General features: G+C 39.1%; 1 protein-coding gene across 2 annotated transcripts in view; it reads left to right on the top strand.

Moving 5' to 3' along the window:
• The window catches only part of LOC309353109 (uncharacterized protein), a 42,956-nt gene extending 26,339 nt beyond the window's left edge, over window positions 1–16,617 (top strand). For both annotated transcript variants that reach the window (XM_081882176.1, XM_081882175.1), the window contains exons 21-25: window positions 531–8,645; window positions 12,445–12,539; window positions 12,765–12,881; window positions 14,205–14,316; window positions 16,055–16,617. In XM_081882176.1, coding sequence (XP_081738302.1) covers window positions 531–8,645; window positions 12,445–12,539; window positions 12,765–12,881; window positions 14,205–14,316; window positions 16,055–16,213 — 8,598 coding nt within the window. In that variant the 3' untranslated portion in view covers window positions 16,214–16,617. The remainder of the gene's footprint in view (window positions 1–530; window positions 8,646–12,444; window positions 12,540–12,764; window positions 12,882–14,204; window positions 14,317–16,054) is intronic.
• The last annotated feature ends 3,000 nt before the right edge of the window (window positions 16,618–19,617 follow it).

Raw genomic sequence — 19,617 nt, forward strand, 5'->3', positions numbered from 1 at the left:
AATAAGCAGCTATCTTCTCTTTAAAAGGCATCTGAAGGCAGCCCTGTTTAGGGAAGTTTTTAATATTTAATGCTGTATTGTTTTTAACACTTGATTATAAGCCACCCAGAGTGGCTGGGGAAACTCAGCCAGATGGGCGGGGTATAAATAATAATTATTATAATTATTATTATTATTATTATTATTTATATCAAAATGTAGTTGAAACAAAGCAAGATGGCAACAGTATATGGCATAGGCATCATATCATGTATGTATGATATAATGTACAATAAGATATGACAACAGTTAAAAGAAGCAGTATATGTCAACAGTATATTATGTGGAAAATAGGAGGTGGTCACTCATCGGGCGGGGGGGGAGAGAAGGAAAATTAAATTGCATTAGCACCATCCCTTTGCTACTTCCTCAAAATTATGGTTTTCTGGGTGAACCTAAACATCTTTTTGGATTCCAACTACAAATAGTACTGTTGAGTCAATATTAAATTTTGGGCACTTAGACATTTTTTTCTTTATTTTTGTTTTCAGACCATGAAACAGGATGCTGCCATAGAATTAATGCAACTGGATCTTGAACAGACAAATGAAGAACTTGATAGATTAAACACAAGTCATTTAGAAGAGAGGTCTCAACTAATTCAAGACCTCCAGAGGCGTGAAAGAGAATTTGACAACCTCAGAGAGGTTTTAGCTGAGAAAGACAAAGAAATTTCTGCTATTACTTCAAATATAAATGCGTATTCTGAGCAGATTAATATTCTGAAATGCCAGATCAAGTGCAAAGAGGATGAAATGCGAGACATGGAAGAAGCATTGTCCAAGGCTGAAAGGGAAGCCCAGTTGCTGAAAGATGTACAAACCGAAGATGTGAACAGTGCAGGCAGAAAGCTTTCAGAACTTTCTGAGCAGTTAAGTGCAATAAAATCAGAACTGGCAGAGGTGAAAATTGAAAACGCTACTAAAACAAAAGAGAATGAAGAATTTGTTAGGCAAATCAAAGAGACTAGCCAAACAGTTAAAGATCTTCACTCTGCAATCAAGACTCGTGATGTTACTTACAACAACAAACTCATGGAGTGTGAGTCACAAATTAAATTGCTTAAAGAACAAATAAGTAAAACAGCTAAAAAATTGCAAGAAACAGAAATAAAATGTAAGGAGGAAACAGACCATCTTAAATCCCAGGTCGATGAACATATCTCTGCAAAGGAAAAATTGAACAAATTACTAAAAGAAAAAGAAAACAAAGAACAAAGTTTTGTGAATGAGCTGAAATCAGTGAAAGATTCACACAACCAGCTCACTTTAGAAAATGCTAAAAAAGATGAAGATTTAGCTAATTTATCCAGACAACTTGCTGAACATACTGAGCATCTAGAAATTGTCAAAAAGTCACTGCAAGAAAAAGCAGAGATTGTGATATCCCTAAAAGACAAGCTCAAAGTTGTGGAGCAGCAAAATGAACAGGAAAAGCTTAAGTTAGTTAGAGAACTGAATAGCAAAGAAATGCAGTGGAGAGAAGTTAATAATGAGCTGCATGAAAAACATGAAATAATTAATAAGATGGAAACCGAAAGACAATCTGTCATAATGACTAACAAGCAGTTACAAGCAGCTCTTGAGCAGAAAGAAAAAGGTTTTGCAGATCAGCTTAAAGCCAGTGAAAAGCTTAGAAATGAGATACATACTATGGAGAAAGAGAAGCAACAGCTGATTAGTGAGAATGAGAGTTTGTCAAAATTGCTGGATGTGAAAGAGTGTGAACTGTTAACGCGTGCTCAATCCATGGCTGAGTTGGAGAGTAAGTTGTGTGCCAATGCCACAGAACACCAGAAAATGCTTTCAGAGGTCAGTCACGATAAAGAGACTTTAAGAAGGAAAGTTGAAGAACTCTCAGGCCTTCTAAAGCAGAAAGAAAATTCACTTGCAGAGCAGTTACTGGGGAAAGAGAAACAGTGTGGCATTTTAGCTGATGAGCTCTCCAGAAGCAGAGAGATAACAAAGGAATTGGAGAAAGAAAGGCAGTCTTATATCACTCAGTTAAAGGATGAGCAGCAAAACAAAGCATTGCTTCGGACAGAGTATGATAAGATGGTCCAACAGCTTAATCGGGAGGAGGAAAAAACCTCATCATTACAGAAACAGGTTAAAGACCTAGAAAATGATCTTAAAATAAAAAGCAGTTCCATTGAAGAAAAAACTGAGCATGGTGATACATTACTTAAGCAAGTAAAAGAAAAGCAAGCTATCATGACTGTGTTAGAAAAAGAAGTAGAAAAGCTTAAATGTGATAACATAAAGCTATCTCAACAGCTTGAAGACAAAGACAGTACTCTATTATTTAAAGGGGTGGAGTTTGAGGATCTTTGCAGGCAGATTTCACAAAAAACAGAAGAGTGTACCAAATTAAATGACCAGCTAGCACTATTAGTCAAAGAAGTGGATGTTTTGAAACATGAGAAGGATAGTGCTTTGGCTGTTTGCAATGCTAAGTCAAATGAATGTGATGCTTTTCAGCATCAGTTAACACAGCATCAGTCTGAAATTGTGTCCACAAAACATGAAGCTCATATGCTGAAATTAGAAAATGAAAAATTGAAAGCAGATATAGAAATAGCCAGTGCTACATTAATGAAAAATTGTGAAGGACTAGTGCCCTTAAGTGCACAGTTGTCTCAGCAAACTAATAATATTTTAGTTTTTATGGATCAAATTGATACCTTAGTTAGCGAAATGAAAACATTAAAAAGCAGTTTTTGTGATAAAGAGGCTCTTCTTTCCCAGAGGGAAGTTTTGATACAGGAAATGAAAGAAAACAAAGATGTAGATGAAAAGCATAATTTGCAAATTATTTCAGATTTGCAAAGCCAAGTACAGGTTCTAGATAGTGAAGTTAGTCAACTTACTCAGGAAGTGCAAGAGAAAGAGAATAAATTTAAGAAGCAAGATGAAGAGTTAAAATTACTTAAAAGTAAATCTGACGAGTCTAATTTTCTTAGAGTTCAACTGTCTGAGAATATGGAAATAATTTCTGATCTCCAGAGTCAACTTAAAAATATGATAGAAAACAATGAAGTATTAAACAAGTCAATTACAGAGAAAAATAACTTTTTAAAACAAAAGGAGAAGGAATGTGTTGATTTACAAACATGTATTTCTGAGACTTCCTCTGTGCAGCATAAACTTGTACAGTGTTTGACCTCTGAAGCAGAAATATTAAAAGCAGTCATTGTGGAGAAGGAGTTAGCAGTGAATAACATTTCACTGATTAACAGTGAACTGAAGGCTGAACTTGAAGATAAAAAGAATGAATGTGAGACTTTGAAGACGCAAGCTACTGATGCAGAAGAATCAAATCTTTGTTTGAAAAAGGAAATAAGTGATCAGAATAAATTAATAAATGACATTAGCCAGGTGCTTGCAAAAAAAGAGGCTTCTGTTTTGGATCCTACTAATCTTGTGAAAACCCTAAGAGAGGAACTAAAAATAAATGAAGAAAAGTCACAGTTAATTTCTCAACTTCATAGTCAAAGAAATGAACTAAACCAAGAAATTCAAAAGTTAAAAGAACTAGCCCAGGAAAAAGAAAAAAAATTCTTAACTTTGCAGGGCAAATTTGATGGTCTGTATGAACAAAAAAATGAACTCAGTGCTTCCCTGAGTAAAAAAGAAGAGATTATCACTGGGTTTCTTAAAGATATCGGTGTTCAACTATCAGAAAGCAATGTTCAGGCTCTTACCAATGATACTGAGCTACTTAGAGAAGAGCTAGATAAAAATGCTGCTACGCTAAAAAAGCTTTTGCAAGAGAAGGATGGAAGCATTGCCAGTAGCCAGATGAAAATTGACTCTTTGATAATAGAAATTGAATCTGCAAAATCAGAGCACCATAAAACATTAGAACAAGTTGAGCTGTGGAAGCAAAATATTCAAGAGAGAGAGAGAGCTCTACAGGTTGTGCAGGAAAAATGCACTGAACAGGCTAATCATATTGAATATTTAAATTCTGAGGTCATAGAAAAATTGCAACAACAAATAGATTCTTTAATAAATGATAAAGCTCTTTTACAAGAGAACTTTGATAAACTGAATCTGGAAAACAAAGACTTGGTTAAGTACCAGAAGCAATTAGAGGAAAAATCTAAGGAGCTAAAAGAACTTCACGAAAAATTAGAAGCCAGTGAGAACAGATGGGTAGCAGAACTTGCTAGGGCAACTCAGCAAAATGACGTTAATCTTGAGCAACTGAGTAATTTAGAAAGGAAACTGAAATCAAAAGAGGATCAAATTCAATGTTTGCATCAAGAACAGGACATTATTCAAGCAGAGTTGGCCAAACATCTGTCTGCATTGTCAAGTAGTAGGTACTTCCTCAAAGACAGTGACAGTGACACTGGTCAGCAAGTAGCTAAGACTGTATTGGAAAAATTCTCTGCTGTGATAGATACTATTATCAGCAAAGAAGCTGAAGCAATGGCACTGCAGCAGACTATTTTAGAGAGAGAGGAAGAAGTACATCACCTGAATAATCAGCTAGAAAGCATGTTGTCCTTGAAGGAAGAGAAAGAGTTGATGCAGAATGACTTTAAAAAGGCCAAAGCTGCTGACCAATCTGAGATTGAACATCTGTTCAATGAACTGAGTACTGCTAAGGATGCATTATGTAGGCAGCAATCTGTCTGTGAAGAAAAGGACATTGCATTATCAAACATGAGGAAGGAGGTGGTTTTCCTCCAGGAGAAGACAGATAAATTAGAAAAAGAGCTTGAAAGTAGTTGCAAGAGACTGAACACCGAATGTCAAAAAGCAGCAAAACTTTTAGAAGAAATAGAGCATAAAAACCAGATGATAGAAAACTTTAGTTCCCAAACTAACCAACAGAAGGATTTAATTACTTCTCTAAGTCAGCAGTTAAAAGAAAAGGATTGCTCAGTTTCTCAAGTCATGGAATCCATGTCTAATGAAATGGTAAAATTCTCTGAGGAAAAAAATGTGCTTGCTATTGAATTGCAACAACTAGAAGCCATAAGGAAGAGCATGACAGAAGAGGTAAGTACATTATCACAGCAGGTAGAAGAATATAAGAAAGAACTTGAACTCAATCAAGTTGTGTTGACCAACAAAGAAGCTACCATAAAAGACTTGGTGTGTGAGAAGGCGCAGCTAAATATTACTTTGGAAAAAATAAATCAAGAAAAAGAGAATCTGAAAAAGAAACTTCAAGCAGCTTTGCTAATAAGGAAGGACTTAATTCAGAAAAATGCGAAGCTTGATAAAAAGACAGAATGTTTTCTGGAGCAAATTGATGACTTAGTAAAGCAGGTTGAAAATGCTGAAGCTCACAACAAAGATCTCGAATCCCAACTTGAAGGACTGAAGACACAATTCTTAGAAAAAGATGTGAAGATAAATGACATGAGTGAAACCTTATCAGCCAAGGCAGAACACTTGGAGCAGCTGGAGAAAACAGTTACAGAATTCAAAGCTACTATAGCTGAACAAAAAAGTATGTCTGATAAGAACTTGATCCATCTTCAAGAGAAGGATTGTCTGCTTGCACAAATGGAGTCTGTGTTGAATGAGAGAGATCAAATGCATAGAGAGGAACGTTCACAACTTTTCTTAACCATAGAAAATCTCAAAGGTGAAATAGCAAAGAGAGATGAAACATTCAAGGAAACGAATGGGTCGGAAACTACCCTAAATACCGAAAGTTCCTGTAGTAACAAAACACACCAGCCTAATGAAATGAATCCAGTCACTGAGCTGCAGAAAGACAAGGAAATCCTGCAAAAGAAACTTAAGGCACTGCTTGTGGTCCGCAAAGAAAACACTAAACAAATTCAGAAGCAAAAAGAAGAGCATGCTAAGCTACGAGGAGATTTTAATGAACTAACAAAAGACTTTGAGCTCATTAAAAAAGAAAAGCAAGCACTCCAGGAGATTCATCAGAGAAAGTGTGAAGAATTTGACTCCAATTTATTGCTTTTATACTCTCTGCAGAAAAGGTTGGACACCGATACATCTCTTAGGCACAGTGAAAATGCTCAACAGAAAACATTAGAGTCTGGGGAGCTAAATGTGAAAGCTGATGTCAGGGTTGAAAAATCAGGAAAGACGGTAAGTATGGTGACAATGGAAGAGTCTGAGATGGCGAAACTTCATGAGAACTATGCTAGACTTATGGAAGAAAAAGAAAAGTTTAAGGAAGAGTTAAAAGAGAAGTCACTTGAACTTGGTAGCGTACAGCAAGAAGCAGTAAAACTGAAGATTTCTGTTGAGCAACAGGAACAACAGTATAAACAAGAGAGAGACAATATGTTGATTGAACAAGGTCTGCTTAAGCAACAACTAGAATCATATAAAAATGAATTGCAAGCTGTTAAAACTATGGTTGAAACTGTGAGTAATGAAAAGAGTCAACTCCACAAAAAACATGAAGATCACCTAACAAGTCTGAAAGAAACTGAAAGACATCCCAGTGAAGAAAACAAGCAACTACTGATGGAATTCAATATGCTGCGTGAGAAGGTTTTGCCAGTTTCTAGTGCATACAAAAATGTGGCAGGTGTAAGAGAGGATGCAAAAACTGTGTGGCCGCATTCTGATAATGCGCTGGAGAACAGTGTTCAAGGCCCAGACTTCTATAGTTCATTGGAAGATGTCACTTGCACAGAAAGAGAATCGCTAGATATCACTAATACAGAAATAAAAACATTAACTGAAAGAATAGGTGATCAAGATCCTCTACCAATAGAAATGTCTCGGGAACGGATGGAAGAAAATGTAAATGGCAGAAGCTATCAACCTCAACTGCAGAAGTATGATGCTGAAGAGAAAAACAGGGAACGTCTCCAAAGAAAGCTCCAAGCTGCTTTAATATCACGTAAAGAAGCACTGAAGGAAAACAAAACTCTTAAAGATCAAATGGAGTTATTGGTTTTGGAAAACAAAGAGTTGATTGGTAAGGTTCACACCCTTGGACAGCTGAGGTCTGAGTTGGGTAGAGAAAAACAAAACTTGAGTACTGCACTGTATAAAGAGGAGACTCTTGTGGCAGAAAATGCTAGATTGTTAATTGAAAATGAAAATCTAACTGCTGCGTGTGAGAGTCTGAAGTCTACCATGCAGACCATAGGGCAAGAGAAGGAAGCTTTTTCTTTTCAATTGAATTCCTTAAAAGATTCTCAGACAGTTGAATTAACAGGCTGGAAAGCTAAACACAGTGAATTAAAGCAAGAGTATGAGTCTCTGCTTCAGGCCTATGAGAATATTAGTAGTAAAATAGCAGAAATGAGGCACATTATTGATGTCACTAGAAAAGAAAAGCAGGAAGCTCTTCACAGAGTAAATGAGAGAGAATCTGATACGCATAAACTTAAGGAGCTGCTTCAAAAAGCAGCTGATGAAAGTGTACAACTGAAACAGCTGACTGAATCTAAACAGAAGGAAATAAGTGAGCTAAAGATTGCAGCTGAAAAGCAAGCATCTGAGCACAAGTTGTGCTTGGAAGACTGTCAAAGAAAAATTGATGAATCTATTCTTCAGAGCAAGCAGCTAATGGAGGAAAATAAGCAATTAAAGGAAGTTTCTGAAATTTTAAAGCAAACCTTGGAGAAAACAGAGAAGGAAAATGAGGAGCTTTCTAAGGATTTTAGTCTAACAAAATCTGCTCTCGGGGACCTCCAAACACGGTTGGAATTGAACAAGTGTGATGTGCAGTCCAAGATAAGTGATTCCCTCTGTGAAAGAGAGTCATTATTAAAACACATTCATTTGTTAAATGAGGGGATTTCAGAAAAAGAGAAAAGCATGTTGATCTTAAAGCAAGAGAACAAAACTTTGTTACAAAGGTTGAAAGATGCTGAAAAATCTCTGCATCAGAAGGAAAGCTCTTTATTAAAGTTGGAAAATGATTGTAAAAATCTTAATCAGGAAATAGTCAGTCTTAGTGAAAGAATTAAAATATTAGAGGATGATAAATGTCTCTTACAAGAAGAATTAGAAAATGTTCAAGAAATATCTTATAAAGTAAAAAATGAGAGAGAATTTTTGGAGACCGAGTTGCTCAACCACATCAAAAAATTGGATCAAACAACAGACAGACTGAAAGCCACACAGATACAAAACAGCCTCCTTGTAGAGCAGTTGGAAAATTTGAAAGCAGAGAAATGCAGCACAATAAAAGAAAAAGAAGAACAGCAGCATCTGGTCAGAGTATTTGAAGAAAAACTGAAAACTGCTCAGAGAGACAATCATGAGACAAAAAACAAAACTAAAGAGTTGCAAGAACTTTTGAGGGGAAAACAACAGGAGATCAACCAGTTGCAAAAGGATTCTATTAGATACCAGGAGATGATATTGGACTTGGAAAAATCTGTGAAATTGTCACATTCAGAAAGTGAAAAAATTGAGAAAGATTTAAACAGTGCAGAAGGAAAGCTTGCAAAATCAAATGAAGAGCTGCAGAAGCTAACTGAAAAACTCTCTTTACAGAATATCTCATTGTATGAGTCAAAGGCTGCAATAGAGCGACTTGCAAATGACAACCTACGTAGTAAAAATGAACTTAAAAAGAAAGAAAACAGAATATCAAATCGAAAGAGAGAATACGAGAGCCAACTGGAGTTCAGCCTTCAGCAGGTAAAAGCAGCTTGCCTTGTTTCCTCATAAGGGGATCAGGGAGCTTTTTCTGGCAGTGACACTGGAAGTATTAAGAGAAGCATGGGCAGCAAAGTGTGGATCATTAGCAAGCAGGGAGCCAACTTCATTGGCAGAGAAGGTATCTTTTGTCTTGTCCTGCTAGAGTTGTGATGAGAGGAGCTGGACCTCCTGTGTGATGAGTAGATTTACTTTGTGGGATGCTGGAGTCAATAGGATGGGCTATGTCCTTATCACGTGAGGAGCAAAGAGTTGTGTGAAGCAGGCTGAACTCCTGAGTTTTTTCTCCTGCCTGACGCAGCAGTCATTCCTCCTGGCTCTCCTTTTTCGTCAGATAAGTCTATCTTGTTTCATCTCATCTTCACCTCCTTGTCATTTTCTCTAGATTTCTGTCTTAAACAAACAAACAAACAAACAAACAAACAAACAAACAAACACACACACACACACACACACACACACACACACACACACACAAACTTCTCCTCAAAACTCTCATTTAAAGTCTTTTGGTGGTTATCACCACAGCTAGATGAGTGTCAAAACTTTCTGCTCTTTCGACAGCTTGACATGTGTTTTTCATAAAGACAAGGTGGTTTTACGTACAGTTCCTTCCTTCAGTACTCTCTAGATTTCATGTTCAACAAGAACTGGTTTTACCAATCTTTTGTCCTAACGCTAAATATCCCAGGGAAAAAGCATGACTTTCCTTGAATGCATGCAGAGCTCTGAAAGTATACATTCATTGGACAAAGGCTTTCCAGAAGATAGACTCTGTATTTTTATCTTTTCGCCCATCGTCCTTGGGGGTTAGGGTCAGCAGTGCTACTTTGGTGAGGTGGATTAGAGCCTGTATTTTCCTTGCTTATGATTCCCTCAAATTGCTCCAGCCAACTCAGGTGCTTCTGTACTCCACAAGGTCAGCTTCCACCTCTGCAGCCTTCATGGCTAACACACCCTTGCTGGGTATCTGTAAAGCCTCCACCTGGTCGTCCACCACCACTTTCACCAGACATTATAAACTGGGCTGATTGTCTGCAGCTGAGGCAGCCTTTGGCCATACTGTTCTCCATCAGGTTTTACAACTGGTGCATCTTCAGATCTGGGACCCACCCATTTTCTGTTCATCTGCTATGGTATGTCCCATCCTATTGGCTCCAGCATCCCACGAAGTAAATTGGTCTTACTTGAAGTGTGGATTTGCTAGTAGGGATGCTGGAGCCAAGGGAGATTTCCGATGCACTTTACTGAAGATATAGTCTATTGATAATAATTTCCTTGCCTTTCAGATATCTAGTACATTTCTTCCTTTAGATTTTTGAGCCATGGAGAGAAGAAGTAGGCAGACCTTTTATTTCAGTGACTCCATCAGTGTTTGCCTCTTGGCAAATCCGGAAAACTGAGGAGTCCAGCCTGCTTCACACAATTCTTTGCTCCTGCCTAGCGTCACATGACGAGGACATAGGCCATCCCATTGGCTCCAGCATCCCTACTCGCAAATCTACACTTCAGGTAAGACCAATTGTTTTATATATCTGTGCCCCAGAAGTTTTCTGAGGCTTAGATATGTTGATCCGAGGTCCATGAGTAGGTTGGAGTCCCCTCCCTTCTTTGCACTTAATTAGAAATAAATGCAAGAAGAAACATGTTTTGTCCTGGCTAAGAAAAAAACCTAATTTTCCAGCCAGAATTTGAAAGAAAAATTGTTTTAAAAACAATAGAATGCAATGGAAATATAGAAATTCCACATAACATTACCAACTTCTGTATCATTTTTAATTATTTTGTCCAAGGGATTGGAAATGGTTGCTCTTAATTAATCTCATCAATAGCTGCTTATTTCTTCACTGACATGTCTTAACGTCTCCTTCATATTGAATAATTCTTTATTTGATTTCTCTAGTTTGCTTATGAATTCCTCTCTCTCGTCTCATATCTTCCAACACAATTTTAAAATGCTTTGCTTCTTCTTGACTTTTTGGCAAACTTTGTTGTTGTGAAAATTCTTTTATTATTTCCTTTCCATGATCAAACTTGCCTGGGGAGTTGTCCTACCACAAAATCCAATTTAATCAATTTCTGAGGACTATATATTGTGGGACTGCCTTTTGCTTTTTTCCCTTGAAGAGATGTGTTAGTGTCCAACCTTTTCTGCAGAGAGTATAAAAGCAATAAAATGGAGTCAAATTCTTCACACTTCCTCTGATGAATTTCCTGGAGTGCTTTATTATCTTTTTTAACGAGCTTAAAGCCAAGGATGAAAGACACCAGCACTCTCATTCCAGCCTTTCTTTTGAGTTCTTGAGGAGGGGAAAAAGCAACCATAACAGCATAATATTGTTTATACAGTCATACCTTGGATCTCAAATGCCTTGGGTCCTGAACAAATCGGCTCCTGAACAATCGAAACCCGGAAAAGAGTGTTCCGGTTTTAAAACAATTATTGGAAGTTGAATGTCCGGCGTGGCTTCCGCGGCTTCCTATTGGCTGCAGGAGCTTCCTGCAGCCAATCAGAAGCCACACTTTGGTTTCTGAAAGTTTTGGAAGCCGAACGAACTTCCGGAATGGATTTTGTTTGACTTCCAAGGTACGACTGTATTGGCAAATGGTAGGTCAGGGGCAGACACCAGCAGAAATAGTTGTGTGTTGTTTTAGGACAGTAGTTCTCAAACTTTTTTTTTATCTGGGCCACACTTTCAGATTAAAATTTGCTTGTGCCACTCCAAATTTTTTATTCGTAAGAAATATATTGGAAAACCAAAAGAAACAGTTAGCAGTGCTTGATTTATAACATAAAACACAGCTACTTTATATTATTATTATTATTATTATTATTATTATTATTATTATTATTATTATTATTGGAATTTATTGACCGCACTATACCCAGAGATCTCAGGGCGGTTCACGGAATAAAATGTGATCATAGGACATCCAAAAAGTATAAAGCAATGCAGCTACATAAGAACATGAATCAACCCCAAAATAGAATTATAAACAAGCCGCTTACATAAGTACCTTATGTATGTGTACAAACTCAATGAGAGGTGTGAGCTTGGTTTTGCCCGGCAATCTCATTTATATTAGGTCTAATTTGAGACAAACTCCATATCTAACCAAATTCTGCATTTTTAAAAAATTGATATTATACTAAACTATACTATCCTATACTGAAATGTTTAAATGTTTCTTTGATTGACCTTGAATCTTCCTGCCACACTTATCATTCTTTCCTGCACCACACCCTTTGAGAAACATTGTTTTACGAGATTGATCTGTTCTCAAGTCTTCTCAGGGTACGAGAACACTCATGAAGTTTGCCTAGTGCTGCTAACCACATTTTCTTCACACTGGTATACTGTCTTAGGTCTTGTTAACAGCTCTGCTTTCCACGGTCCAGGCTGACAGAGGTTTCCACCTTTAAGAAGGACATTCAGGTCTGCTGACAGAGATTTCTGCTCTTAAGAAAGACATTCAGGTCTGATTCAACCAGGAACCAGTTTCTTATCCAAAGTTTGCTTTCACTCCACTCCATAGTTCTTCAGAACTATCACTTCTGTCATGCACCCAGTTTCTCCCCTGTGTTCCAGAAGTCTTCCTAACAATTGTGGGAATGCATCCTTCCCACTTTAATTATTCATTTTTGAATTAATATAAACAGCTACATGGAAGTGTGTGCATTCAGTACTATATTGTGAAATAACTTAATGTTACTAGACAAACAATCTTTTGATTTTATGAAGTTTCCACATAAGCAGCATATCCATATTGCTCTGTTTAGAGTGAGACTCAAGCAAAATTTCCTCCAGGAGCTCCTCAAGAAAGAGCTGAAGTCATTGAAATGGACAGCATGGACTTCATTGAAATCAACGGAAGGTCAGAATTATTTCTACTCATTTGTAAAGTATGCTTTATTAACTGGTCTTAAACCTAGAGCTCATTTCTCTTGATAAGATGTAAGATTATCATATCATAAATTTTAACCACCTAAGATGAATAATTACTGTACAATAATCCAATAGGAACAAACTACTACATAAAGCAAACTAGTTTTGCTTTGCATTATTTTTTTTCCTCCTTTGGAATTTGGGTTTGTTCTAGGCTTGCACAGAGGCAAGAACCAACTTTATTGGAATTAATGGGGACTCTCTCAGAAGAGAGGAATAGACGGGAAGCTGCGGAAGAGGCCCTCGGGCTCTTGGAAGAACAAATTAAAAGGTAGCAACACGTGTGAAAGGTATTTGGGGCTGATCTCGAACTGTGCTGATATTGGTAGGCCACAAACAGGCAACCTGTAATGTGCCCATGCATGCGACCTTTGGTCACTCTCAGTGCAGCCCACCAAACTCTCAGGGGACCTGGCCCCCCTTTATTCAGTGTACAGATGGTCAACTGTCAGACTGGTTCATGGGAAAGATTGCTGGCTGCATCAGGAATGCTGGGGGCAGGGTGAAGTTAAAACCTTCCTCCCCCGCAGTGATCCCCACCCCCATTTATAAATATTACTGTCCTTGTGCTGTTTTAACCACAACACTCCAGATGCAGCCCAGTGTGCTGGGACAGCAGTCTTCTTCATGAACCCGGATGATGGCTCATCAGTAGGGCTTCCTTTGTCCATTGCAGCCAATGTCATGGCCCCACACTGCAGACCTGACCACCTAGCTAATCAGATGAGTCAATAGCAGATAGTGAAGGACTGTATCTGAGAGAAAGGCAAGTAGGAACTGAGCTGGGAAGAGGGGAGAATGGATGCAAGAATGGCTGTCTGAGAGCATGAATGTTGTTATGAATGAATGTGTCCGTGTGTTAAACTCACATGCTTGGGAGGCCTGGCCAGATAGGCGGGGTAGAAGTAATAAATTATTATTTATTAGAGAGGTGTGTGTGTGTGTGTGTGTGTGTGTACGTGATAAGTTTATGTGTGCTTTTCATGTTCCTGCCCACCACCAGTGCTGGCTAAGCCCAACAGCATCCCTAAACACTGATTGAATTGGAGCAATTTATCAATAAGACTCAATAAGTGCTCCATATTTGACAAATACATCTCATACATCTATTGCTGTAGATTGAATGGGGTCTCCAGACCTAGGCAGAAAAATCCCCCCTCTCCCCCCTGCTGTTCTTGAGGTTCTCATGGGTCCACTGAACCAATTCCATGGGGTGTGGGTGGGGAGAGTGGGGAAGCCCTGTTGTGCAAGTGGAGGTCCTTGTGCAGGGCTTCCACTGAATCCTGCCCTATATATTACAGTATACCCCATCCTTGTATATGCTTATGAACATGATGCGAGCAGCATGGGCTTCAAAGCCAGTTACTTGCTGTTTCCAGAATAAAGGTTACTACTCCGTTAATAAAGGAGTGTTAATAAAATTGAAATGAAATTACCTGTTCCATTTAACTACAGGATCTGACTCTGTTCAGATGAACCAGGTTCCTTAAAAGGGCTGATATCCCAAGTTAAAATTCAAAGAATGATCAGCATAGATAAATAGCAGTTTAAAAGTGTCATGAATCTGATAAGCCTTTTGCATTTCTTTTTTTAGGCTTGAACTGATTGATTCCAGGTCAGCATCTGAACAATGTGCTTTTCAGGTAGAAGAAGAGGAAAGGCAGCCTTTCATCATCAACGCTAGTGAACTTACGGTAGTACGTAAGGTAAGCCTATACCTCAATTTTGGGAAATTTAGATTCCCAGATTGTTACTGAACCACATGCTATCTGTTCTCCTTTCCTCAGTAATGATATCTCAGAAGCGGGCCCTGCTGTGGCGGCACTGACCTTCTGGGAAGCTCTTTCTCTTGCAGTATAGGAGTCTGCAAATGTGCTTCAGATGACAAACGTGCAAATGAGCTTCAGATGACAACTGAAGACTCAGCTGTTCTGATAGGCTTTTCCTGGCCTATCAGATGTCTTTAAAGCTTTGGGGTTGTTTTGCCTTTCTAGGATTAGGGTATTTTAGTACAGTGGTGCCTCGCAAGACGAAATTAATTCGTTCCGCAAGTTTTTTCTTCTTGCGAGTTTTTCGTCTTGCGAAGCACGGTTTCCCATAGGAATGCATTGAAAATCAATTAATGCGTTCCTAGGGAGACCGCCTTCAGACCAGGTCCGGGGACAGTCTTTCCCCGGACCTCTTCTGAAGGCTGGGGGGGGGGGAGGACTTTTCTCCCCACCGCCAGGCTTCAGAACAGCCTTCTGAAGGCTGACGGTGGGAAGAAAAGCCCTTCTCCCGCCGCCAGCCTTCAGAAGAGTTCCTGCAGGGCTGCCTAGGCTGCGAATAGCAGCCTGCTGCCGGGTGCGAGGGACGCTCTGAAGCAGAGCGCCCCTCGGGCGGGGCAGACATCTGCAGCTTGGGGAGCCCTGCAGGACTTCCCCACAGGGCTCTCCAAGCTGCGGATAGCAGCCTGCTGCCCCGCACGAGGGGCGCTCTTAAGCAGAGCGTCCCTCGCGCGCGGCAGACATTCACAGCTTGGGGAGCCCTGCGGGGAACTCTTCTGAAGGCTGGAGGCGGGAGAAGGGCTTTTCTTCCCACCGCCAGCCTTCAGAACAGCCTTCTGAATGTTGGCGGTGGGGAGGAAAAACCCTCCTCCCACCGCAAGCCCCGGGAAGAGAGGAGAAGCTGCGCGCCTTCTCCTCTGTTCCCGGACCTCCCACCGCAAGCCTTCAGGACAGGTCCGGGAACAGAGGGGAAGGCGCGCAGCTTCTCCTCTCTTCCCGGGGCTTGCGGTGGGAGGAGGGTTCCCCGCTGTCCCCGGAGATTTCCCTATGGGCTTTCGTTTTGCGAAGCAAGCCCATAGGGAAATTCGTCTTGCGAAGCCGCTAAAAAATCGGAAAACCCTTTCGTCTTGCGGGTTTTTCGTTTAGCGAGGCATTCGTCTTGCGGGGCACCACTGTATTGTATTTATTTTATATATTTATATCCCAAAAGAGTCTTTGAGTGTTTAACAAAAGATGTATTTGTAAACTTTTGTAAACTGGTTAGATACTATTTTGGTACATAACTATATGAAATATAAATAAAAGCAACAGTTGCTATAGGAACTCCATGGAAAACAAATGATCCATACCTGGGCTCTTAAAAATTGAAAAGCATTTATTACACAAGACGTCAGTCATTATATATCAGTCTCTGCACCACTGTTCCACATTACAAAGTGGTTGCTAGAGAATCATCAAGGTTCATAATATGATGCTAAGTTGTTGTGTTGTAAATACTTCAGTATCTTATGGCATAGATGTGGATCACTTGCAATGTGAAAGCAATAAAGACCCTACAACTTACCCATGACACACTTTTTTCTCATTTAATTCCACCTTTTGTGTTTATTTTTGTGGGTTTGATTGGAAAGCATGAATGCCCAATGCTAATAGGATCAAATGCTTCTTTTCTTAACAGGTAAAAAGAGGAGCCCTTTCTTTCAGGAGATGGATTCGGGGACAAAGACTTTGCCGCTCCCAATTGCTGACTTGCAGAGCAAAATCTCGCTATTTCTTTCTCAGTTACTTAGTGGCCCTGCATCTTTTTGTTTTCTTGCGTCTCACAGGCATCTTATAAATGGAAAAGCTCAGAATGACAACCTTTCCCCATATCATCAGTATGTAAATATTAGCCAAACTACTCTTTTTTGTTTAACTCCACCATCCCAAAAGGCCACATCTCTGGGCCTATTCTGGGCCAGTCTGTCCTGCAAGGAAGGATTGTCTCTCTGAGCTTCCCAGAAACTAGTCCAGGACCATGGAGTGCTTTATTCATTTTGATAGACTGAGACTGCGACAAAGACAAAGTTGTTTTTATTTAATTATCCACTGTTTGTTCATTTATTCATTTTGTATTGATAGACTGAGACAAAGCCAAAGTTGTTTTTATTTAATTATCCATTGTTTTTATTTAATTATCTGATATCCACAAATACAGTTGAAAATGTTCCTTGCATATTGAAATAAAGTGTTTATTCTGTTTGTGTCCTTGTAATGTAGCATCATTCTAATATAGCATGTGGTCAATAATTTCTCAAGAGTCCCAAGATCAGATAGATCTGTAGTGATCACAATACACAAAAAAATAAAAAATACCTAGAATGGTTTTGCACCAAAATTAGTCACTGGTATAAAGCCTTGTAAAACTGAAAGTGCTTCTAGTCACTCAGCATTCTCTTCCATGTTGAAATATGTAGCAATCACAGTGAAATTATGGTTGGAAGAGGAGGTAGTTCCAAGCATCATCTCTGAAATTACAGGAATCCATTATTTTCATGAAAAGATCACTTTAAAGTCATGCAATTCCAAAACAGTGGCAGTTGTTCAAAGATCAAACATGTTTATACAATAATCACATCAGTAGTTGCTGACACTGAGAAAGAGACATGCATGTACAAATAGCTTTCCTTCTCTGTGTCCTACGTGGCAAATTAATACCTGGAAAGCAAACTTGGTGGGAAAGGCAAGTGGGCCCATGGTTATGATTGAACCAGGAAGTGTCTAAAGAGATGTGACAGCTAAAGAGCTGATTGTTAAAACGTGTCACTTAAATTGAAATTGTCTGCTGAGTCCCAAAGGAAACTACTAGCAACTGAACTAGCATCTGATTAAGTTGTCAGATAGGAACATTCAGAAGAAGAAAACATGCCTACTGCGAAGTCCTATTAGAATAAAAAGACTTCAGAGGGGACTATTATGCTTCTATGAGTAGTAGTTTCCATTTACTATTGAACTCATGCCAAATACTTAGCTGCTTTTAAAGTAAATTGAAGAGTTTAAGAAGTAGTTCAGGGATTTTGTGAAGTGATTATGTGGAGAAAATTGTGGATGCCCATGAAACCTCTGGATTGCAGTGCAAGTGTGATAGCAAGTGTGGTTTTGGAAACGTTTGCTTCTGAGCAAGAGACTTACTAGTAAATTCTTTCCTTTGAGAGTGAAATCTTATTTAGTGGATTCCAGTGCCTAGGCACAAGGTGGCTGCCTCAGAGAAATTGGATTTAAGTTCTTGGATATGGACAGAGGTGGGGTACATAGGGTGTGCCAGACACCCACTCAGCTATAATAAATAGAAAAGCAGAGTGTAGCTGTCTGTTAAAAGATAGAACTTCACTGAGAACAGTAGATCCATACCGAGAATGCTGGAAGGTCACATGACCAGTCAGGAGATGCAGCTCTCACCTAACAGACTTCCTTGCGAGGAAGAATATATTGTGAAGGGGAAGCTTTTGGGAATTTCTCTGAAGCTGGGCTAAGAATGGCTGTTGCTTCAAACATGGGTAAATATGCATATAGGAGTCAATACACAGAGAAGCTAGCTACGTTTATCAGAAAGTTTCACCACCTCTTGTCATAATCATACCATCATTGAGCCCCACACAGGGCCTGTTGCAGCATGTAAATATTTTTCTGAATATATTGATGCTGAATATATTCCAATTTGCTCTTCATTATGCTGAGGATCTGGCCTAGATGATTAACAAGAGCGGCATAGTAGACAATTTTTGAGATGCCAGGAGTGCAGAAGAAGGAAGAGTAGAAGAAGAGTTTGGATTTGATATCCTGCTTTATCACTACCCGAAGGAGTCTCAAAGTGGCTAACATTCTCCTTTCCCTTCCTCCCCCACAACAAACACTCTGTGAGGTGAGTGGGGCTGAGAGACTTCAAGAAGTGTGACTAGTGCAATCACCCAGCAGCTGCATGTGGAGGAGTGGAGACACGAACCCGGTTCCCCAGATTACGAGTCTACCGCTCTTAACCACTACACCACACTGGCTCTCAGGTAGCACTTCATTATTCTTAAAGTCCAATATGTTAAGTGTAGGTTCTCCAAAGACTGATCAAACACCAAGCCCTAGGATGGAAGATCTCAATGGTGCTACAAAAATGGACACGGTTCTTGCATGGTTGGAAACTTGTCAGACACTCCCTTACACCCTTCTTAGGTTATGCATCTTTCTGTACACCTGCATTAGGCTTTGTCTTCCAGGTCAAAGGTTTATAGGGTCAGGCAGAATATACTGCAATTGTACAAAAGCTTCTACTGACAACCACTCTTCTGCAAAGTTATCACTTCTCCTTATGTGCACTGCTCTTATAAACAGTAACTGGTCCATTTCAGAATTGTTACTCACTGTAGAGCTGGGTGGATATGGATGTTTGTAACTAAACTAAGGCTGTATTGTCTCTGAACACCAGGACACGTGTATGTTCTTCAGAAGCTCTTGGAAGCAGAGAGAATTACCCTTGGATTCAGCCATTCTGGTGGCTTCTCTCCCAATGTTGTATGGATCAAGGGTTTGAATACACCAGCCCTTTAAGATGGCAGCTGAGATCATCATTTTATTAGTATGCCACCTTTCCACAGTTAAAACAATGTTCAAGGCGGCTTACAATATGAAAAGATAATTACAAACATAGCAAAATAGTCATAAAAATAAATAAAACACATCAAAAACTACATAACCAAACTGAACAGTTTCCACATAAAAAAATGATACAAAAATAAGTATCAGTAACAGCAGCAAAAACTCCCAACGAAACATTCCCCAGTCTTCCTGGGCATGACTATTGCAGTTCTCAGTAACAATGTTGTCATCTTTGAAGAGGGAATTCCTAACCTAATCCTATGGAAACCACCAAAAGAGATTCTGAAGTACTGATTATATATTGGGGGGGGGGGTGTTCTTCTAAATAACATTACTATTTTATATGACAAGGAGCAGGGAGATGAATTGGTTTTGAATTCTTGTTTGTTGTTTAATGAGTAATTTTATTTTTTTATTTTGTGTTTTCAATTTAATTTTTTTTATCCTACACCACAATTGACATTTCTTATGAAAAAGCTATGTATACCTTGTTTAAAAATAAATAGTCCTGGCTTGATGGGAGGAGGAAATATAGCAAATAAAGAGGAAAGGACCCCCACACTTAGAAAGGAGCATATATTCAACACATGCTGTGTTGATGGGGACTTCCCCACC

Source organism: Podarcis erhardii (genome assembly GCF_964252035.2).
Source record: "Podarcis erhardii genome assembly, chromosome: 1".
NCBI lineage: Eukaryota > Metazoa > Chordata > Lepidosauria > Squamata > Lacertidae > Podarcis > Podarcis erhardii.